General features: G+C 56.6%; 1 protein-coding gene across 13 annotated transcripts in view; it reads right to left on the bottom strand.

The window, feature by feature from the left end:
• Nucleotides 1–14,325: 14,325 nt before the first annotated feature.
• The window catches only part of JAKMIP3 (Janus kinase and microtubule interacting protein 3), a 135,322-nt gene continuing 126,293 nt past the window's right edge, over nt 14,326–23,354 (bottom strand). For 7 of the 13 annotated variants that reach the window (XM_073019461.1, XM_073019462.1, XM_073019460.1 and 4 more), the window contains 3 exons: nt 19,932–20,135; nt 18,564–18,629; nt 14,326–14,767 (listed from right to left, as the gene is read on the bottom strand). In XM_073019461.1, the coding sequence (XP_072875562.1) occupies nt 14,447–14,767; nt 18,564–18,629; nt 19,932–20,135 (591 nt within the window). In that variant the 3' untranslated portion in view covers nt 14,326–14,446. Of the gene's footprint in view, nt 15,606–18,563; nt 18,630–19,931; nt 20,136–23,354 lie in introns of all 13 variants that reach the window. The other 6 variants (XM_073019467.1, XM_073019469.1, XM_073019470.1 and 3 more) reach the window with 2 other exon arrangements.

The raw sequence follows: 23,354 nt of genomic DNA, 5'->3' as shown, positions 1-23,354 counted from the left end.
TCTGCTTCCAGGTGTGCAGTCCTCCCAAATCCCTTCCGCCCCACCCCATCTCTTCTGGGGGATGTGGTCTTCTCCCTCCCATCCTCCCTCCCCTTTCTGACCACAGTGGAAGCAGCTGTTCTGGGGGTCCCCAAGACCACCTGCATGTCTGGGGACTCACTGGGATTCACAGGACTCAGCACACAGTCACACCATAGTAGAGCCACACCACGGCAGGGTCACGTCATGGCACAGTCACACCACAGCAGAGCCACACCACGGCAGGGTTACACCATGCAGGGTTACACCACGCAGGGCCCCACCATGGCAGAGTCACACCACAACAACCACACCATGGCACAGCCACACCATTATCGCAGCCCTATAATCAGGAGGCATGGCTGGATCTACAAGGGAAGTGTTCAAAGGCACAGCCTGGAGAGGCCTGTGAGCAGACTTCCTGTGCTCTCTCCCCTCCCATACTCTTCCCCACTGCGAGGTGCACATGGGGCACACACGCCCTCCAGCAGCAAAACACAGCCCCACGTATGCAGTGTTTCTGCTCAGGGAATTCCAGCTGAGACCCAAAATTCATGATTTTGATTGGGGGACTACTCAGTTGTGCACCCCCAGCCCACTAACATGCCCGGCTCTCAAAAGAAGGCCGGTGTTTGCCATGAATCACATTGTTTGCACAAACGGTCTAGGCAGGAACTTCCTCACTAAAGGAATGCTTCAAAGCCAAGTTCCCAGACACCAGCCCTCGCATGCAGGCACTTCTGCAGCTAGCAGCCTCAGGCCTGTCCACAGAGACACTCTTGAGTGAGGACTTTGGGGTGCCAGAGCTTGCATGGGGGAATTGAGGAGCCCCATGGAGCCACAGAGACCAAGGCCAGACCCATGGGTGGCCGCCTCCCACCTGTCCTGTGCCTGACATGGCTCCGGCTTGGATGAGGTCCTCAGCTGACTGTGAGGGACTGTGTGCTGAGTCCTGTGAATCCCAGTGAGTCCCCAGACATGCAGGTGGTCTTGGGGACCCCCAGAACAGCTGCTTCCACTGTTGCCTGGAAGTGTGGGGGATGGGGGGACATGCGGCTGCGAATTGCCTTCAGGGAGCGCATTCTTTTACATACTTGGCTATTCACATGGCAAATATTTACTTGAGTGTATCAGTGCCACAGCAAGTGTTCCACGGGAGAAACCCAGGCAACCCTCATCCCAGGAGCTCCCAGTTCTCAGGGAGGGGGCAGGAAAGTGCTTCTCGGGCGGCTGAGCTTCGAGTGACAGGAGAGAGGCAGGATGTGGGGAGCTCAGGCATAGTGCAGGTGGGGCCCCAACCAGCTCACAGCCCGGGGAGCCCAAGAGTCCCATCGACAATGTCCATGCACACACATGGACGCTACCCAGTGCACAGGAGCAAGTGTATACACAGCACAACCAAATGCACAGTGTGCACACACATGGACACTACCCAGTGCCCCGTGGCCATGCATGATGCTGGGGGAGGATGAGCACTGAGGGCCCCTGCCCTTCACGCTGGAGGGGAAAGCCTGGGTAATTTTATCTTGGGCTGCAATAAGGATGGCTGATGAAGCATAGGAACAAGTTGACGACCACAATCATGAACTTGGCTCATTGGACAGTGCCAAGGGCTGCAGCAGGGACAGGAGATGGCAGCATGCCTGGGGCACCACCCAGGGCTGGCACGGGACACTTCTGCAGGTCGGTGCCCCCAGCCCCACAGGCACGAAGGCACCAGAACCTTGCTAAAAGTCGCAGAGGCAGAACCCTCATCAATAACACCACGGGTACCACGTGCAGACGGAGTCGTACATATGGATCAGGAAACAGCATTCTGATTGATGTCAAAACAGAGCACGAGGAACAGGCCCCTGCCGTCTGTGTGTGTGCTGGAAATTTCCACTGGGATCTCAACTGTTTGGAAACATAACACAGTTGGCAAGGAAGACAAGAACCTTCCTGGGGTCCGGACCTCTGCTTGCTTCAGAATTCATCAGATGATGAATGCCACTGGAAGGCTCAGAACCTACAGCCTCAGTTTCCAAAAGTGTGCATGAGACAAGCAACCCCAGGGTTCTCACACAGGGTGAGCCGCTTGGGAGGTGGTGAGACCCTGCAGCCTGGATCCTTGCTCTCTTCCCCAACACTGCCCCACAAATACACAGATTCCCGGCTGACAGGACATGGAGCGAGGGCCGAGCACAGAACCTTTCCCCATAGGCTCTTTTGTCTGAGAAACTTTAGCCAAATATTTTCAAACCAAACAGAAACAAATGGCAACCACTAAATCTGCTCATGGTCAAGGTATTTTTTTCTTGAAGCTCTGATTTGGGGAAAATATGAAATAGATCTTACCCAGATACAGACTTAGCCTCCTCCTCCTTTTCCTCCTCTACCCACTTCATGGGGTCTCTCTCAACCCTACAGAGGGGACCAGTGCTGTTACCAACTCCCTGTCTGCCCAGAGCCACCTTTGAGGTCCTTTCCCCAGCCACCATGGAGGAGCCCCATGTGGCCCACACGGATGCTGGGATAGTCCTCCCATCCTGGGACAGTCCTCAGGCATGTGGTGTTCTGCTCTGGGTCAACCTCCTGCTGATTTTGGCTCTACAGCTCCCTAATAAATAATAAAGGCAGAAGCCACTTTGATGGTGCAGGTGGCAGGTAGGACAGTGAAGTGGGTGCACAGGAGCAGGTGCACACACACGCACACTGCCCAGGGCACAGAAGCAAGTGTATACACACCACGACCAAATGCACAGTGTGCGTGCACGCGCACACACACACTACCCAGGGCACAGGAGCAGGTGTGCACACACCATGACCAAATGCACAGTGTGCACACACATGGACACTACCCAGGGCACAGGAGCAAGTGTATACACACACACGGACACTACCCAGGGCACGGGAGCAAGTGTATACACACACATGGACACTACCCAGGGCATGGGAGCAAGTGTATATACACCATGACCAAATGCACAGTGTGCACACACACGGACACTACCCAGGGCACAGGAGCAAGTGTATACACACACACGGACACTACCCAGGGCACGGGAGCAAGTGTATACACACCATGACCAAATGCACAGTGTGCACACACACGGACACTACCCAGGGCACGGGAGCAAGTGTATACACACCATGACCAAATGAACAGTGTGCACACACACACACACACACGGACACTACTCAGGGCACAGGAGCAAGTGTGCACACACCATGACCAAATGCACAATGTGCACACACACACAGACACTACCCAGGGCACAGGAGCAAGTGTTTACACACCACGACCAAATGCACAGGCACACTCCCCCCACGCGCTGGCATGCACGCACACACACACACGTGCGCACACTTTCTCCCTATTCTCCATGGGTTCCTGGTTTCATTTTCTATCTGGTGGTGCAGCTGCTCTCACAGGCCTCCACAGCGATGCCCAGCTACCCTTTCTGACATCAGCTTCTCTAATAATGACATCCCTTATTAATGGCCCCATGACCAGCCTAGTGAAAGGATCCATTATTGCTTTAACCAAGATGGTTGCATTATAGATTGCAAGACAGCTGGCCCGCAGGCTGTAAGCTGATGACTGAAAAGAATAAATTAGACAATAGAGCAATAAAGGGGGAGGGGGACCCTTGGTTTCAAGTCAGTTGTTCAGTTTCTGAGATTTTGTGCAAATCACCCAGTAACATTTGAGAAACATCTTTGCCCTTGGTAAAAACAGAAAGATTCTAAACAAAAAGCAAGAAAAACAGCTCCAAAGCCAACAGGAACCGGATAAGAGGTTGGTATCAACTCCCAAAGTTGCAGATCCCGACTCCTAATGTGACCCAGGAGTAGCCGCAGCACCAGCACGTCAGGAAACTCCACAGGAAGCTTCAAGCAGCAGCTCTCGTAACAAGCAGAGGCCTGGAAATAACCAAATGTCCACCGGAGGGGAGGTAAAGCCCCCGCATGAGCTCGCAGATTGGACGTGCACATGGCTGAACCCTGCACAATGTCTCCAAACACAAGCACCCAAAGGACGCCTTTTAACAAAGATTTCAAACACAATTCGAGAGTCTGCCTTTTGGAGACGTGTCTGCTGCAAAGCACTGCACAAAGCCCTCATGGGGAGGGGATGGGATGGGCCACAAGGTCAGAGGTCAGTGTTTGTTTTGCGTGGCAGAGCCACAAAATGAGCAAGCAGGCTGCTGCAGGGTCAGCAACAAGAGCGAGGCACACACCAGCACCAGGACCAAGACCACGCTGTGCACCGAGAAACACGAGGACAACGCTAGGCTTAGGATGCGGGGACCAGGCAGGAGCTGCAGGCAGGAACCCTCCCGCTGGTCCCGCTGTGCAAATGCAACGTGACCCCATGGGTGCCTGTGAGCTGGAGCCTGCATGGGAGCTGCCTCTGCCATCAGTCAAGCACACGGCTGACCCCAGGGCAGAGCCCCTCCCCATTCCCTCTTGGGGCTGGAGTCCTGGCTGATGAAGCTGCCCTAACGGGCAGTTGCTGGGGGGCAGATCCTGCAGGGAGCACAGTGGGGCACCTGGAAGACTCCGCCCCCTGATCGGGGTCTGCAACCTCTGCTTCCAAGAGAGACAGGCAGTGCCTGGGCGGTTCTCAGGGAGGGGAGCTTCCCCCAGCTCCGCAACTGCCCTGGGAGGGGACAGCCCCAAAGGACTAATTGTTCACACTTGGGTGAGCTGTTTCTAAACACCTCACCTTTTGTTTCTCTTTATTTTCTTTAACAATATAGACAAATTCAGTAAGAAAACAATTTCACTGGGCTACGATGCGGAGCATTAGAGATTGCTTTTAAGTGAAGGCTCCTGCTCCATCATGCACGATGCCCATGAACTGGATACATTCTGAACAGGGGCAGCCTTTTAAAATCCCTGGGTTTTAAGATGACCAGACAGACATCATCTCCAGCAGCAGAACGGCGGAAGCAGACTGTGGCCCAGCTCAGAAGAGCAGGGCTGCTCATCGGCATTCAGGCACCTGCTCCGCAGAAGCTGTAAATCTGAACCTGCTGACGGTTCATCAACACACCTCGATCTTCCAGACCCTCAGCTGGCCCAGGCCCAGGCCCTAGAGATCCAGCCCACCCTGGGGTCAAATGGGGACCAGACATGCTGGCTCCGCCGGCTCAAGGGACCCCGCCAGCAGCCCTGCTCTCCCATCTTGTGGTAGATTAGGGTGGACACCTCAGCCAGGACGGCCTGACCACAGAGCCAAGCAGAAGGGACTTTTATAACAAAAAGGAGGAGTTATTGACCCTGGGGTGGAAGGAGACAAGGACATGTTCTTGTGTGGACATTCACATGCAAACAATGAACTTCAACCCGGACTGAGCCCCATGTGCAAAGTTAACTCAAAGTGAATCACAGGCATTTTAAATTTAAGACATAAAACCACGGATTCTAGAAGGAAATGGGAGAAAATATTTGTGACTTTGAGTTAGGCAAGTTTTTCTTAGTTCTAACATCAAAAACCACAATTCATTTTTTAAAAGCAGATAAATTAGACTTTATCAAAATTAAGAACTTCTGCCCTTTAAATGACACTCGAGAGAATGAAAAGACAAAAGAGAGACTGGAAGAAATACTTTTCAATGGTGTATCTGATAATGGCACGTATCCAGAGTAGAGGAAGAAGCTCTCAAAACTCAGAATAACAAAGTAAACCACCCAATTCAAAAATGGGCAAATGATCTGAACAGACGTTTCACCAAAGAAGGTATACGGATGGAAAATCAACACACAAAAAGATGCTCAATGTCATGAGTCAGTAGCGAAATGGAAATGAAACCCCAAATAAGACGCCACTCCCCCTCCATTGGAAGGGACCAAATAAGGAGAACCAGCCTAACCATGTGAAGACGTTGTGTGGGGGGCAATGGGAACCCTGCCAGCACTGGTAGAAATGCAAGACGAAACAGCCACTCTGGACGACAGTTACTTATAAAAGTAAGCATGCGCTCGCCATGTAATCCAGCAGACCCAGTCCTAGGTACTTACCCAAGAGAAAGGAAAACTTGCTTTCACGAAAAAACCTGCACACACATTAGAGCAGTTTTGTTCATATTTGCCCCAAACTGGAAACCACCCTGATGTCCTTCAACAAGACCCTGGTGCACTGTGGTCCTTTCCCCCGAGGGGATTCTTTTCGGGAACAGGAGGAGAACCCACGGAGCCACACCGCACAAGGAATCTTATGTGGGTTTTGCTGAACATAAACACAGCCAGATTCCCAAAGCTGCGCTACGTGACTCTATTTACCTGATGTGGAAGTGGCAAAACGGACCCGATGAGAAACAGGTCAGGGCTGCTAGGGAGGGGCCACTGCACAGGCAGCAGGAGGCAGCTCGGGGATGGGATGGTCTGTGTTGGGGCTGGGGTAGTGGATGCATGTGCTGTGCATGGGCCACAACCCAGAAAGTCATTGCAGACACACCACACACACTGCAGACACACCACCACAAGCACAGCAGAGACCACCACAGAAACTCCACAGACCGCCACAGACACACCACACACCACCACGACACTCCACAGACCGCCACAGACACACCACACACCACCACGAACACTCCACAGACCGCCACAGACACACCACACACCACCACGAACACTCCACAGACCGCCACAGACACAACACACACCACCACGAACCCTCCACAGACCGCCACAGACACACCACACACCACCACGAACACTCCACAGACCGCCACAGACACACCACACACCACCACGAACACCCCACAGACCGCCACAGACACACCACACACCACCACGAACCCTCCACAGACCGCCACAGACACACCACACACCACCACGAACACCCCACAGACCGCCACAGACACACCACACACCACCACGAACACCCCACAGACCGCCACAGACACACCACACACCACCACGAACACCCCACAGACCGCCACAGACACACCACACACCACCACGAACACTCCACAGACCGCCACAGACACACCACACACCACCACGAACACTCCACAGACCGCCACAGACACACCACACACCACCACGAACACTCCACAGACCGCCACAGACACAACACACACCACCACAAAATGCACCACCATGAACATACCACAGGCCACACACCACCACAGGCATACCACAGTCAATTGTACTACATGTAAATTTTTTCAGAAAGTCATTATGTGAAGAAACACGAATGAAATACCAGCTGTACAAAGGCACCTGGCTGCATTACAAACGAAGAGCCCTAGGGAGGGTGGGTAAGAAAAGAACCCACCTGAGTTGTTTGGAGAACAGTGTTGTGTGTGGACACCGTGAGGCTGGGGGAAAAGGAACTGCACTCCAGCTGGGGCATCTGTTTCCTGCAGGGTCTGGGCCATCCTGAGGTGACACGGGTGTATGCCAGGGCTGAACAGATGAACAGGCACATCACAGACAGTGAGCGCCAAGTGTCTGCTACCGCCAACATTACAAACAAGGAGAGCACGGCTGGGAAGAACCACACACCATTGGCCTGGAATTGGAGGCATCACTACGGACTTGTGGTTTCATAACAGCATTAGATAGATAGGTAGAATGATGAGAGACAGGGGAGGGAAAGAGGGAAGGAGAGAGAGGGAGGGAGAGAGAGAGGGAGGGAGAGAGGGAAGGAGGGAGAGAGGGAGGGAGGGAGAGAGGCAGGGAGAGAGAGAGGCAGGGAGAGAGAGAGGCAGGGAGAGAGAGGGAGGGAGGGAGGGAGAGAGAGAGGGAGGGAGAGAGAGCAGGAGGAGAGAGGGGGAAGGAGAGGGAAAAAGAGGGAAGGAGAGGGAGAAAGAGGGAGGGAGGGAGGGAGGGAGGGAGGGAGGGAGAGAGGGAGGGGGAAAGAGGGGGAGAGAGAGAGGTAGAGAAGGAGAAAGAGGGAGAGAAGGAGAAAGAGGGAGGGAAGGAGAAAGAGGGAGGGAAGGAGAGAGAGGGAGAGAAGGAGAGAGAGGGAGGGAAGGAGAGAGAGGGAGGGAAGGAGAGGGAGAGAGGGAGGGAAGGAGAGGGAGAGAGGGAGGGAAGGAGAGGGAGAGAGGGAGGGAAGGAGAGAGAGGGAGGGAAGGAGAGGGAGAGAGGGAGGGAAGGAGAGGGAGAGAGGGAAGGAGAGTGAGAGAGGGAAGGAGAGGGAGAGAGGGAAGGAGAGGGAGAGAGGGAAGGAGAGGGAGAGAGGGAAGGAGAGAGGGAGGGAAGGAGAGAGGGAGGGAAGGAGAGGGAGGGAGGGAAGGAGAGGGAGGGAAGGAGAGAGAGGGAAGGAGAGGGAGGGAAGGAGAGAGAGGGAAGGAGAGAGAGGGAAGGAGAGAGAGGGAAGGAGAGAGAGGGAAGGAGAGAGGGAGGGAAGGAGAGGGAGGGAAGGAGAGAGAGGGAAGGAGAGGGAGGGAAGGAGAGAGAGGGAAGGAGAGAGAGGCAAGGAGAGAGAGGGAAGGAGAGAGAGGCAAGGAGAGAGAAGGAAGGAGAGAGAGGCAAGGAGAGAGAGGGAAGGAGAGAGAGGGAAGGAGAGGGAGGGAAGGAGAGGGAGAGAGGGAAGGAGAGGGAGAGAGGGAAGGAGAGAGGGAGGGAAGGAGAGGGAAGGAAAGAGAGGCAAGGAGAGAGAGGGAAGGAGAGAGAGGGAAGGAGAGAGAGGGAAGGGGAGAGACGGAAGGAGGGAAGCACAAGTATGTGGGTGTGCACAGGTTGGTTTGCACACGTATTTCCAGGCTGTCTCTGAGAGGGCCTGGAAATACTGTCACCCCAGTAGCAACGAGCACACCCTGGTCCAGAGACCTTGGTTTCTGAACACTGCTCTCCAACACAGAAGCCAGAGCTCCTTGGGGAAGGAGTTATGGACCTTGCCTTGTGGGGACAGAGAGAAAGAGAGTGCTCTGCAGGGCGCCAGCCTGGAGGAGCACTGAGGCTCTGGGGCAGCATCTGGGTGAGGAGATATTAACAGCCTCACTGGGCCATGACCCAGGGACAGACTGAACGGCCGGATGCACACAGTGGGATACATAGGCAAAGAAATAGGAGAAAAGGGGCAGGTCTTCTCTATAGGAAAATTCTAACCAATGAAATAGAAGGAAGGGGGAGAGGACGTCCCCACAGGAAGAAGTGCTGCAGGGAAGATCCACCAACGGGTGCAGAGATCTGGGCAACGTTCACGAAGTGTGGTCTTTTCAGTCTCGGCGAATCTCCCCTAGTACACGCATAGATTACACAGGGCTCCTTCTCAGTGGAGACCCTGGCAGACACCCCCTTAGCCAAGTGATCAAGGTTACGGCATCAGTGATGAAATACGCCCACCTTGGGCACCCTGGTGTGGTACTTAGGGTCCGTCACTCCTGGGGCATTCCCCCCAGATGCGTTACCTCCACAGAACCACAGGCCAGGCAGATCCTCCTGAGGAACCTATAAAATAACCGGCTAGTTCTTATCCAAGCATCAAGGCCAAGAGTGATGAGGAAGAACTAAAAAGCTGTCACTGACGGCAGGCACTACCGAGACAGGATGAGTGAATGCAATGTGGGATCCTGGAACAGAAAGGAGCATCTGCCAGGAGGAAACCTGGAGAAACCAGAAACCAGAAACCAGAACCCAGGTTGTGGCAAAGTTTTGAAAGTGTATCATGATTACGTAAGACAGGGACAGGCTGGACGCAGTGGCTCACGCCTGTAATCCCAGCACTTTGGGAGGCCGAGGCAGGCGGATCATGAGGTCAGGAGTTCGAGACCATCCTGGCCAACATGGCGAAACCCCATCTCTACTAAAAATACAAAAATTAGCAGGGCGTGCTGGCAAGCGCCTGCCTGTAATCCCAGCTACTTGGGAAGCTGAGGCAGGCGAACTGCTTGAACCCAGGAGGAGGAGGTTGTGGTGAGCCAAGATCATGCCACCGCACTCCAGCCTGGTGACAGAGCAAGACTCCATCTCAAAAAAAAAGAAAAGAAAAGACAGGAACATCAGGGGAAGCAGGCTGAAGGGCACACAGGACTCTCTACACCATTTGTGCAATTTTAAGTCTAAAATTATTTCAAAATAAAAAGTTGGGGAAAACAGCTAATTGGAGAGAAGGGAGACACTGAGACAGCACAGTAACATCTCACATCTCATTTACTGGCAAAAATACACTCGGTCAGACATTGTCATGATTCCTCTCCCATAGGGCAGGGCGCACAGTGCACCTGCTGGGCTGTGGGCGAGGGGCCCTCTGCTTCCTATGGGTGTAGGGTTGGTGGTCTAGGGCTGGGAGTGGGAACTAGGGCACAAAAGCCCCTTGCTGGCTGCAAATTTAGGTAGTAGCTCTTCGGTGACAGCCTTCAAACTCACGCTGGATACTGCACGCTTGGACCAGACACGGTGGGAGAGGATCCCGGGAGGATGACAGCCACCTCACTTCAGAGGAGCCCTGTGGGCTGGTGGCCTCGGCCCAATGCCCCCGCTCTGTAGCTTCCCCAAGGGAGCCCACGAAGGCATCGCTCTCCTCTCCTCCCTCGACTGAACAAGCTGAAGAGGGCATTGATGCCGGCGCTCCGGGAGGGGACAGGTTTCCGCTCACAGGTCTCCCCACCCCTCCGGGTAGTTGCAGGGTTGGGCGACAGCCCTGGGTGAGCATCTGGGGCTGAGGTCTCCGCCTGGTGCAACACGACAGCTTGGGGCCCATTGGCTCACGTATGTTTTCCTGCCGGGTCTAGCGTTCGAGGTTCGCTCCCTGATCCCGGGAGGCTGGCGGGCCTGGCCGAGGAGAGCGGTCTTCCGGGTGGAGCCGCACAGATGCCTTGTCCCCCTGGCCGAGGAGAGCGGTCTTCCCCACGGAGCCGCACAGATGCCTTGTCCCCCTGGCCGAGGAGAGCGGTCTTCCCCGCGGAGCCGCACAGATGCCTTGTCCACGATGTGCCTGTAGCTTGTCAGCCCCCAGGTGGAGAAGCACCTGCCCACCTCTGTTCCCACTGTGCCCACAGGCTTGAGGCACAGTCTGCACATTGCTAGCCAGCTGCCCTTCCCTGATGACGGTGTGGCCTGTCTACTCTGACCACCCCACGGGCACACGCTGGGAGCAGAAGCTCCGAGTCACCTCCAGCTCCAGTACCCAGGAAATGGCTCTATCCAGGGACGTCGTCCACTCATGTCCACGTTCCAGATGTCACTGAGGGCAGCTGTGGGGGGACCCTGCTCCCCAGGCCCCCTTCTCCTAGCCCGGAGTCCTCTCTGTGACCTGTTGTGGGGAACTGCTTGGGGCTCAGCATGGCCTGGATGGTCCACCTGCCCCCGCTGTGAGGCCTGGTCCACAGCGGGTGGGAGTGAGGCAGCCGGGAAGCCTCCGCGGGGTCGTGCGTATGTCCACACCGTGTGTGTCGCTGCGCTGTGGGGTGTTCACTGCCCCCCACCACCCTCTGGGGACCCTGGAGGCAGTGGAGCTCCCGACCTCTAGCTGCGCTGTCCTTGCCGCACAATTAGAGACGCCCTGCTTGGAGCTCCAGCTTTTGCTGTGGGAGCAGAAGTCCCTGGGGATGTGGGAGCCGTGTCCTGAGGGCTGGTGGGCCTGTAGTGCCCTCCTGTGCCAAGCAGCGGGTGTCCTTGGACAGGGCTGGGGCTGTTGACCTCCCACTCCTTCTAGAATGAACCCCTGCAGAGAACTTTCTGGCCTGAGGCTATGCCTGGGCGCACTTGGGGGAGGCAGGAACCAGATCCTGCCTGGTACCCAGGTCCTGACCCACACAAGGACGATGCCTTATCCACAATGTGCCTGGAGAACGTGCCCCAGGGGACCTGCAAGATGGAGCCGCTGCCCCCCTCGTACCTCCTCCTCGCCACTGCCCCTCCTGAGTCGAGGGTGAAGACAGAGCTGCTGCCCACTCCTGAGCTGAGGGTGGTGGTCGCACCTCCTCCTCCCCCTCCCATTTTCTATGCAGGGGAGCATCTCCCAGGAACAACAGTGCCTGTGGCCCATGGCCGCTGCCCACTGCAGGAGACACAGCTGGCTCTCGGACAGGGTTTGTGTGGGTGGAGGATTACCCAGGTGCCAAGGCAAGAGACTGAAGGCACAAACTGTTTCAGTATAATAAAGAAAATAGTTAGAATAAGAATAGTCATAACACATATTAGATATAGAGATGATCATGGACAATTATCAATCATTATTATAAACATTATTAATCATCGGCTTTTAATATTACTCTTTGTTGCATTACTAATATAACCTGGGAATAACCGGCGAGCATAGGGTCAGGTGCTGAAGGGACATTGTGAGAAGTGACAAAGAAGACAAGAGGTGAGCCATCTGTCACGCCCGCATAAGGGCCGCTTGAGGGCTCCTTGGTCAAGTGGTAACGCCAGTGTCTGGGAAGGCACCCGTTACTTAGCAGACCGTGAAAGGGAGTCTCCTTTCCTTGGAGGAGTTGGGGAACACTCTGCTCCACCAGCTTCTTGTGGAAGGCTGGATATTATCCAGGCCTGCCCGCAGTCATCAGAGGCCTAAACCCTCCCTGTGGTGCTATGCTTCGACGGTCACGCTCCTTGTCCACTTTCATGTTCCTCCCATACTCCTGGTTCCTCTTGAAGTTCGTAGTAGACAGCGGTAGAAGAAATAGTGAAAGTCTTAAAGTCTTTGATCTTTCTTATAAGTGCAGAGAAGAAAACGCTGACGTATGCTGCCCTCCCTCTCTACTTCGGCTACCTAAGAGGGAAGGGCCCCCCGTGTCCTATGATCACGTGACTTGCTTCACCTTGTCAATCACTTAGAAGATCCACCCTCCTTACCCTGCCTCCTTGTTCTTGTATGCAGTAAATATCAGCGCGCCCAGCCGCTCAGGGCCACTACCGGTCTCCACGTCTTAGTGGTAGTGGTCCCCCGGGTCCAGCTGTTTTCTCTTTATCTCTTTGTCTTGTGTCTTTATTTCTTACAATCTCTCATCTCCACACGCGGGGAGAACACCCACTAAGCCCCATAGGGCTGGACCCTATAGGTGTGGGTCAGAGGTGGGGGAGGTGGAGCGTTCTCTGGGCAGCCCCCCATGGGGCTGCCACTGCCTCCCCAAGAACCAGCTCACCCTGCCCCAGAGCCCCACAGACACAACCGATCTTCAAACTCTCCTGTAGGGAACCCCGCTGGCAAGGAAAGCTCCATGGTGGAGCATATGCCCCGCCCAGTCCTGACCTCCTTCCCTGCTGGGAGCAACCAGAGTCACCTCCCCAGAGTGGACACCTCAGGTGCTGGGTCCGAGTGAGGGATGGCGCTCACGGTCAAGTGCACGGGAGCAGCGGAAGGGGGTGCACTCGGAGAGCGGCCTCAACGCACCTACAGGGTTTCTCCCTTTTCTGCAAGCCTCTTCCCGCAAGCGGGAGGACGGCCAGCCGTGCCAGATGCCAGGTCCCTGTGGGGCACCGTGTCTGCAGACCCTGCCCCCAGCAACAGCTCAGGCCACAGTCCACACGAGCCCCCAGGCCCTGTCCCATGCGTGACGGGAGAGGTGATCTTGACGGTCAGCAGTGGAGGGGGTGGCAGAACCACACATGTGCAGACTGGGACACAGAGGTGTGCAGGAGAAGCTGGGGCTCACCTCGCAGGGAGGGTGCGCCAGCAAATTTAATTCTCATCTCAAATGGGGCTGAGTTCTCTAAGCAGAATTAGCATGCCAGGAAGGGGGTGTGTCAGCTTGTGCAGGGTCACCACACAGGGTGGGAGGGAAAAGGCCGTCCCTGTGGACAGATGGCAGCCCTTACCTGTCAGCTTCTTGGACCACGGTTCCCTTCTTGCGCCAGTAGAGCCACAGGTGCGTCCGCCGTCCCTCACCTGGGCTGCTCCTTGTGTGCGAAGGCTTGGGGTGAGGCTTCAGTTCCTGCTGGGGTCCATGGCCTGCAGGTCTGGCCTGCGCAGGGGCTTCCAGGCCAGGTGGCTCGGGTGGCTCTGGGCGCTCAGGGCCTCTGTGACTTCTGGAGACGCACTACGGAGGCAGCCTCTGGCATCCATGTTCCAGCTGGCTCTGCCCCCTCGTCCCATCTCCTGTCACCACGCTCCCCACGCCTTCCTTGGATCAATCCCGTGGTGCTCCCAGCTGGCGGCCTTCCTGTCTCAGGCTGGGTAGGAAGGCAGAGGGTTGAGGGCACCCCGTGGCCCACGGCGGCCACGGCTCTTGTCTGTCCCCACAGAGATGACGATGAAGGAGGGTGGGTGTGGGGTCTGTTGGCCAGTGGGTGTTCAGGACCCCAGCAACACATTGCAGCATTGGAGGGGCCACTGAGGTGTCGGGGAGCCCTCCCAGGACCATCCAGGGAGCCTCCTTGAATGAAGGTTACCATCCAGGCGGCTCAGTCACAGCCTTCATCTTGTCACTGGGTCACGCCTCTGTTGTTTCTGAAAATCTTCCTCCAGACACCGGTGGCAACTACTGTGAGGACCAAGAGAGAGGAGAGGACCCAAGGCTGGTGCTTCGCACAGAAGCAGTTCTCACCCCTGCTTGGCAGGGAATGCTGCACATCCCTGGAACTGGGATGGGGACTGCCGTCCCGGAGGAGGGACCAGGGTCCAGCAGCCAAGGCCTGGCCTCTCCCAGAGAAGCCCCCGAGAGTCAGCAGAGCCAGTTCTAGTTCTGGCGCATCGACGCGGACGGCAGCTTGCGCTGCACATGCTGCCCCTTCTCACTCTTCCTCCACGGGACGGGCGTGCAGAAACCAAGTCCCCCTGGGTCTTCAGGATGGAGACTCGACGTCCTGTTTTGTCCCTGCTCTCAGGTCCCACTGGAGGAAAAGGGTCCAATTCAACGTGGGGCTGGAAGAAAAGAAACGTAGAGTGCAGAGTCAGCGACGCTCTGCTCAGCCGGGGTGAGGGGTGAGGGACGAGGGACGAGGGACGAGGGGCTGTGTGGAGAGGAAGATCCTTGCCCCCAGGGGAAGCTCCTCTTGGGACCTGATGAAGGGTGGGGATTCGAGGACCAAGGTGAACGATGATGTGACGTCCTACTTGCTCCTCTTCCAGTTTGGAAGGAGGCAGACATTTATGCTGGCGGGTGCCACGGTAGCAGCAGCAGCAGCTGTGACCCGCAGACTCCAGCTACCCTGGCCTAGGCCGCCCCAGCCTGGCAGGCAGACCCAGCCCTCCTGGCTGAATCTCCAGCACCACCCAAGCCTGTATTCAGCAGCACCCAAAAAAGAATGAGGATGAATCACAGAACCACCGTGTCTGCCCGCAGGGCCTGCTGCCCAGTGCCACCGAAGCAGAAAGACCACCTAGAGAGGGTCCTGCACGTTTCTGCTACACTGGGTTGGGTGGGGGTGGACCCTGCTCTCCTTCCCTCTCAGGAAAGGTGAGCACCTTGCAGCCTCTACAGTGGAAGACTCCGGTCCTGGCCCCCCGGGAGGGACTTCTGGTGTTGAAGGACGCGGGTGGCTTTCTAATGACCCTTTTGGGGATGCTGGGTCATCGCCTTCTGGTTCATCAAATGGCAGGGGGCAGCTCCCCGGCAGGGCAGGGGCTGAGGTGTCTTCCGGGAAGCAGAGCAGGGCCCCTGCCGGGCCCTGCCAATGAAATACTCACCACGTTAGGGTGCCAAGATGGACTATGACCAGAGAATGAAAGCTAAGGAGAAAAATAAGAACAAAAATAAAAACTGAAACGGAAAGGGGAGGATGGAGACACGGAAGGAAAGAAAGAGAAAAAAGAGTTGGTAGTGCTTCTGGCAAGAAATACAGGCGATTACAGACTGAAGACAGAGCTGCTGGCAGGGAGGAGAGGACTCCATTTAGGACGGCCGAGGGAGGGATGCTGCCCAAATCCCCTGGGCTGAGGGGTGCTGCCGCCACCCCTAGGAACACACTAAGGGACCCTGCACCATGCAGACTCGGGCGGTGGGTGCTGGTCGGGGGCCCCACACCCAGCGTGTCCCCAGCAGCACAAGGCCAGCCTCCCGGGGACTCCTCCTCCCTGAAGTGAAACCCATCGCTGAGACCTGCTGCAGGAATGTTCGGCGAGAGCACCAATGGGGTAATAATAATGGTGAAAGTTGTATCGGAAAACATTCCAATTGCCCAGCAAACAAAAGCAGGCCTGTGACAATACTGTGGTCTCAGTCCCACCACAGGCAGCAAAGTACAACCAGCACCCTGAGTAGACAACGCACACACAGCCTCACTCTGGGCTGGGGGTCGGGAGCCAGACCCATCTGGACACGAGAGAAAATCAGGTAGCGGGGCATAGCTTGGAAATGAAGAGCTGTTTACCTAGATTTAAGAAATAACACCTGACCTATTCTTTCCTTTGGAGACAGGATCTCAGTCGGTCACCCAGTCTGGAGTGCAGTGATGTGATCGTGGCTCACTGCAGCCTCAACCTCCCAGGCTCAGGTGATCCTCCCACCTCAGCCCCCTGAGTAACTGAGATTATAGGCACATGCCACCATGCCCAGCTATTTTTAAGAATTTTTTTCTAGAGACAGGGTCTTACTTTGTTGCCCAGGCTGGTCTTGAAATCCTGGGCTCAAGCGATCCTCCCATCTAGGCCTCCTAAATTACTAGAATTACAGGCATGAGCCACCACGCCCAGCCCTCACATTTTTCTAGTATTTAATACAAACAAACGTCCTTAGGTTAAGATGCAAAATGAAACAGACATTTGGTTTGTGGGAGAGACATCTGGTTTGTGGGGGAGACAGTTGGTTTGGGGGGAGACATCTGGTTTGGGGAGAGACATCTGGTTTGGGGGGGAGACATCTGGTTTGGGGGGAGACATCTGGTTTGTGGGGAGACAGTTGGTTTGGGGGAGAGACATCTGGTTTGGGGGGCAGACATTTGGTTTGGGGGGAGACATCTGGTTTGGGGGCAGACATCTGGTTTGGGGGGAGACATCTGGTTTGGGGGGGAGACATCTGGTTTGGGGAGAGACATCTGGTTTGGGGGGAGACATCTGGTTTGCGGGGAGACAGTTGGTTTGGGGGAGAGACATCTGGTTTGGGGGAGAGACATCTGGTTTGGGGGGAGACATCTGGTTTGGGGGGAGACATCTGGTTTGGGGGGAGACAGTTGGTTTGGGGGAGAGACATCTGGTTTGGGGGGAGACATCTGGTTTGGGGAGAGACATCTGGTTTGGGGGGAGACATCTGGTTTGGGGGGGAGACATCTGGTTTGGGGGGGAGACATCTGGTTTGTGGGGGAGACATCTGGTTTGGGGGGAGACATCTGGTTTGGGGGGAGACAGTTGGTTTGGGGGAGAGACATCTGGTTTGGGGGGGAGACATCTGGTTTGGGGGGAGACAGTTGGTTTGGGGGAGAGACATCTGGTTTGGGGGGGAGACATCTGGTTTGGGGGGAGACATCTGGTTTGGGGGGAGACATCTGGTTTGTGGGGGAGACATCTGGTTTGGGGGAGAGCCCTCTGAGGCTCAAGCCCCAAGAACACTGTGTCCCCTCCGGCGTTGCTGGACGCCCTGGTGTGCTAGTGGATGCTTCCCCACGTGGCCTGGTGTCCACTGGGGCCTCAAAGGCTGTGCCCTGAGTAACTCGTTCTTCAGGATGATGATTCTCACAGGCGGCAGTGAGCGCCCAGCAGAAGGGCTTGTGTGTCACTGCCTATGAGGGGCAGGGCAGGCCTAGGGTGGGATGTGGGATGACACATGGCCCCTCGAAGGTGACTGCTGTCCAGAGGGACCTGCTCTCTCCTGGCAAGTGCAGAGCATCTGTGGGCTCTTCCTCAGGCTGGGACCAGCACATGCCAACCAGAGGGGCATCCTAATGCCAGCCTCCTGTGCTCTCCGGAAGGACGAGGTTGAAGGTGGGGCCACTGGCCACTTCATTCAGCCCCCAGTGGGAGTCGGTCACTTCAGTGAGCTCCACTGCACAGACTTAGCACAAAGTCTCACTCTGGGCTGGGGGTTGGGAGCCAGGCCCCAGGACCAATCACAACGGAGTGAACACTCTCACCCCCAGACATCACTGAACCAGCCCCACATGGGAGAACAAGCCCTGCCCTGAACACCTACAGGCATCCCCGGGAGGGCCGGGACTCTGCTATGCTCCCCTCACCCTGACTTGGGGAGCACTAAGCCTGTTATGTGCATGGACAGAGCACCCCTGACCCCACACCTCATGGAGCCAGGACCCTGAGAAAGAGCCAGACAGCCCTCCCCAGCCCTGGCGTGTGGCCTCAACCTAACTGCACTTCAATGGGTGCTTCTGATCTGGGAATTTGATCCTTAGACCAGCGTAAGGTGAACCTGCAGGGATCAAAGGCTTCCACACAGTCTAGGCTTCCGTGATGAGAGGAACCCGAGGCCGTTGGCTCCAGATGGGGAAACTGAGGCTACAAGAGGAGTGGCTCCTCTGAGGTCACATGGCTGGGTGCTGGCAGGGGCATTCCTAGACCACAGGGCTCCTGTCTCCCAGTCCAGAGCCCTTGCAGCCACCACTCTGAAGCCTTTTTCTGCTCAGCTCCACCCAGTCTTCAGGTGGCCGCCTCCTGCTGCTGCTAGGAGCTAAGTCTGCTGCCCCAGCGGCCTGGAGCTGAGTGACTCAGTGGGAGTGGCCCTCTCCCTTGATCTTAACAAGCAAAAACCCCAAAACTGCATTTGTTTTACCTTTTCCTCCAGTTCCTTTATTTGTCTCTTCTGAGCTTCTATTCTTTCTTCTAACTCTTTAATTCTCTGCAAGGTTAAAAGGAAAAAAACCTTCAACAGTCACAGTATTTGGGAAACCCAAATCCTTCAAGATTTTCATGCATTTCCTTGGTAACAAATGGTGGCAGAGCAACTGCCATGGCCATGGGCTGTGGCTCCTGACGAGGACACCAGCCTTTGCTGCGTTGTTCCAGCAGGAGAGCAGAGGGCCTTCCCCATGCCACGCTCCCTGTGGTGGGAACAGTATGCATCTGATTCCTGCAACTTCAACTCAGAAAGCACAATGCCAGACATCCAGGGAAATGGTAGGAATGCATTCCCGGTCCCCCCAGATGCCACTGCAGCAGAGTAAGGGGCCGCCAGAGGGTCACAGGAGAGCTGGGCACAGAATCTCCTGGTGAGGGGGATGCCAGTGCCTGGGGTCCCCCAAGCATCTGAGCTTGAACCACAGCCCCTCTGAGGCAACAAAGGGGCTGCAGGTGACTGTCCTCACCCTGAGCCCCCAGAGGCCAAAGGGGCCCAGGAGGCTAACAAGGAGCCAGCAGAACACGTCCAACATTAGCCCACTGATGCCCACGGCCAGCTGGCACACAGGGCACTTGTTTATGTGAATTTCAATTAAGCCTTCGCTAGGGGTGTTCTTCACAAGGAATACATCCATAAAGCCGCCTCCCAGCCAACCTGGTTCATGGAGGAGCTGGGCTGTGTCCTACACATCTGGGTCGTCCAGTCTGCGAGGCTCCTCACCTCCCATTAGAGCAGAACTGACCCAACAGGCCTGAGGTCCTACAGTGCCCTGAGGCCAAGGCACGCCAGGGCTGCTGTCCCCAGAGAACACCCTTGCCATCAGGAAATGGTGTCATGGAAAAGACACGGTAGCCAGGGGTCCAAAAGAGGAGAACTGCCACCCAGAGGCCTCTGCAACATGCCCAGGACACTAGGCTGGTGAGGGAGGCAGTCTGGCCCGAGTGCCTGCCATTGACAGGCATGGCCATCAGGGGCATGGCCATCAGGGGTGTGACCACAAGAGGGCGTGGCCAACAGGGGGCGTGGCCATTCTAGGGCATGATCATCAGAAAGTGTGGCCATCCAAGGCTCTGTGTGTGGAAGGCATGACAACTGGGGGGCATGGCCATCAGGGGGCATGGCCATTGGGGGCACGGCTACCAGGTGGAGCCATCAGAATATGTGTTACGAGGGGTGTGGCCACCGGAGGGTGGGGCCACAGAAGGGTAGTTGTTGGAGATGTGGCCACAGGACGCCCCGCCTGGCTCTGTGCAGGCCCAGGGCCAGGTCTTTACCCCAGTCCCACTCCCGCCTGCCATGCACCTGCTGAGCCAGCTGCAGCAGCTCCATGCGCTCCCGCAGGATCTGGGCATCCCGCTCGCGCAGCTCACTCATAACCTGGCGTTTCCACTGCTCCACGGCCACCTTGAGCTTCTCGCGCTCCTCCTCCGACAGCAGCTCAGCCACCTTGGCCCCGGCCTCCTGCTGCAGGGCGTCATACAGCATGGCTTCCAGCTCCAGGATGTGCTGGGGCGGAAGGGGAGATGCCTTAGTCCTTGCCTTCTCCCCAGAACAAACCTTTCAGGAAGGGCAACGGAGGCCGGGCCACCCTCTGCCTGGGAGTGGGGCCAGGAGGATGTGCAACAGACAGGAACCCAGTGCTGTGGCCTCTGCAGAAGGACTAGGGCCCCACGGACCTCCCCAGTCTGTGAGAAGACCCTAGAAGCAGAGACGCTGACCAGGCCAGCAGAAGCCAGGACCCTGAGCCCCAGGGTGGGGGAGGACTGAGCTATGAAGTAGGGAAGCTGAGTGGGAGGTGGAGGGGCTGCAGGTGGCCTGTGGGGACACAGCAAGGTGGGAGGGAGCTGAGCGTGGGGTCACCTGCTGCCTCCCCAAATCCAATTCATAGACCCATGTAACCCGATCCCGGTGCTATAACCAGCAGCCAAAATACATAATAACCCAGCAGCCAAAGTACACACCTTTTCATAAATTCCTGGGGTTTGGCAGTTTGCTCTGCATATTTCAAAGCTTTTCTTAGGCAAATTTTATTGACACGCTCTTTGTAAAAAACAAATTCTCACACTACAGAGGCTCTTTCTTCCCAACCAAATGTAACATCTTCAGAGACAGCAGAAATATTAGGAAATGGAAAAAAAATACTTTTGGGCCTCAGTTACACTTTATTGTTCTTGACGGCCACAAAATAAACTGTCCCCAGCTGTCACAACCAGCTTGCACATCAACCTCCACTTCTTAGAGGAAAAGAGCTCAGTGCCTTTAAGATGAGCTCCAGCTTCTAAAAATAAACCTGGTCGACTGCTGACTTGGAACTAACCTCACAGTGGCTTCACGTGCACCCGGTGGTGGGAGGTGCTCACCAGGACCTCCGTGGTGACATGAACTGTGGGCTGCCTGGATGAACCTCCCTGCCTTCGGCAGCCACACAGACCACGGTCTACCACACCCATGTCCAGAGAGGCAAAGTTGGCACCAGCCCCTGCCGTAAAGAGCCGTCATTGCCCCAGGAGGAACCAGCTCTTCCCATCCTTGCCCCAGTGTCTCCCAGAAGCAGAGCAGGAAGTGCAAAAAAAACCTCAGTGCTCACAGGCCTGTGGGTCACCTGAGGGCACCTGAGTGACCGAGAGCCACACCATGAACAACATAGGAGAGAACCAGGCAAGCGTGCAGGGAAAGGGAAGGAAGTCAACAGCGAACTCAGGAAGCACGGAGCATCCCAAATGAGGGGGCCTTCCTGTTGGAAGTGGAGAAAGAGGCCCCCCAAATATCACACAGGAAGCGGACCCACTAGCAACACCCAAGAAGAGACACCCCCCCAGCATCACACAGGGAGAGACCCCCCAGCATCACACAGGGAGAGACCCCCCCCAGCATCACACAGGGAGAGGCCCCCCCAGCATCACACAGGGAGAGACCCCCCACCAGCATCACACAGGGAGAGACCCCCCACCAGCATCACACAGGGAGAGACCCCCCCAGCATCACACAGGGAGAGACCCCCCCAGCATCACACAGGGAGAGACCCCCCCAGCATCACACAGGGAGAGACTCCTCCAGCATCACAGAGGGACAGGCCTCCCCAGCATCACACAGCGAGAGACCCCCCCCCAGCATCACACAGGGAGAGACCCCCCCAGCATCACACAGGAAGAGACACCCCCCAGCATCACACAGGAAGAGACCGCCCCAGCATCACACAGGGAGAGACCCCCACAGCATCACAGAGAGGCCCCCCCAGCATCACACAGGGAGACACCCCCACAGCATCACACAGGGAGAGACCCCCCCCAGCATCACACAGGGAGAGACCCCCCCAGCATCACACAGGGAGAGACCCCCACAGCATCACACAGGGAGAGATTCCCTCCAGCATCACACAGGGAGAGACCCCCCCACAGCATCACACAGGAAGAGGCCCCCCCAGCATCACACAGGGAGAGACCCCCCCAGCAAGAGACCCCCCCCAGCATCACACAGGGAGACATTCCCCCCAGCATCACACAGGGAGAGACCCCCTCCAGCATCACACAGAGAGAGACCCCCCCCAGCATCCCACAGGGAGAGGTCCCCCCAGCATCACACAGGAAGAGACCCCCCCAGCATCACACAGGGAGAGACACCCCCAGCATCACACAGGGAGAGACCCCCCCAGCATCACACAGGAAGAGAACCCCCCAGCATCACAGAGGGAGAGACACCCCAGCATCACACAGGAAGAGACCGCCCCCAGCATCACACAGGGAGAGACCCCCCCAGCATCACACAGGGAGAGACTCCCCCAGCATCACACAGGGAGAGACCCCCCCAGCATCACACAGGGAGAGACCCCCCCAGCATCACACAGGGAGAGACCCCCCCAGCATCACACAGGGAGAGACCCCCCCCAGCATCACACAGGGAGAGGCCCCTCCAGCATCACACAGGGAGAGACCCCCCACCAGCATCACACAGGGAGAGGTCCCCCCAGCATCACACAGGAAGAGACCCCCCCAGCATCACACAGGGAGAGACACCCCCAGCATCACACAGGGAGAGACCCCCCCAGCATCACACAGGAAGAGAACCCCCCAGCATCACAGAGGGAGAGACACCCCAGCATCACACAGGAAGAGACCGCCCCCAGCATCACACAGGGAGAGACCCCCCCAGCATCACACAGGGAGAGACTCCCCCAGCATCACACAGGGAGAGACCTCCCCCAGCATCACACAGGGAGAGACCCCCCCAGCATCACACAGGGAGAGACCCCCCCAGCATCACACAGGGAGGGACCCCCCCAGCATCACACAGGGAGAGACCCTCCCCAGCATCACACAGGGAGAGGCCCCTCCAGCATCACACAGGGAGAGACCCCCCACCAGCATCACACAGGGAGAGACCCTCCACCAGCATCACACAGGGAGAGACCCCCCCAGCATCACACAGGGAGAGACCCCCCCAGCATCACACAGGGAGAGACCCCCCCAGCATCACACAGGGAGAGACTCCCCCAGCATCACAGAGGGAGAGGCCTCCCCAGCATCACACAGCGAGAGACCCCCCCCAGCATCACACAGGGAGAGACCCCCCCAGCATCACACAGGAAGAGACCCCCCCAGCATCACACAGGGAGAGACCCCCCCAGCATCACACAGGGAGAGACCCCCCCAGCATCACAGAGGGAGAGGCCCCCCAGCATCACACAGGGAGACACCCCCCCAGCATCACACAGGGAGAGGCCCCCAC

Source organism: Chlorocebus sabaeus, chromosome 9 (assembly GCF_047675955.1).
Source record: "Chlorocebus sabaeus isolate Y175 chromosome 9, mChlSab1.0.hap1, whole genome shotgun sequence".
In the NCBI taxonomy this organism is placed as follows: Eukaryota; Metazoa; Chordata; class Mammalia; order Primates; family Cercopithecidae; genus Chlorocebus; species Chlorocebus sabaeus.
This window is presented reverse-complemented; position numbering and strand designations above follow the sequence as displayed.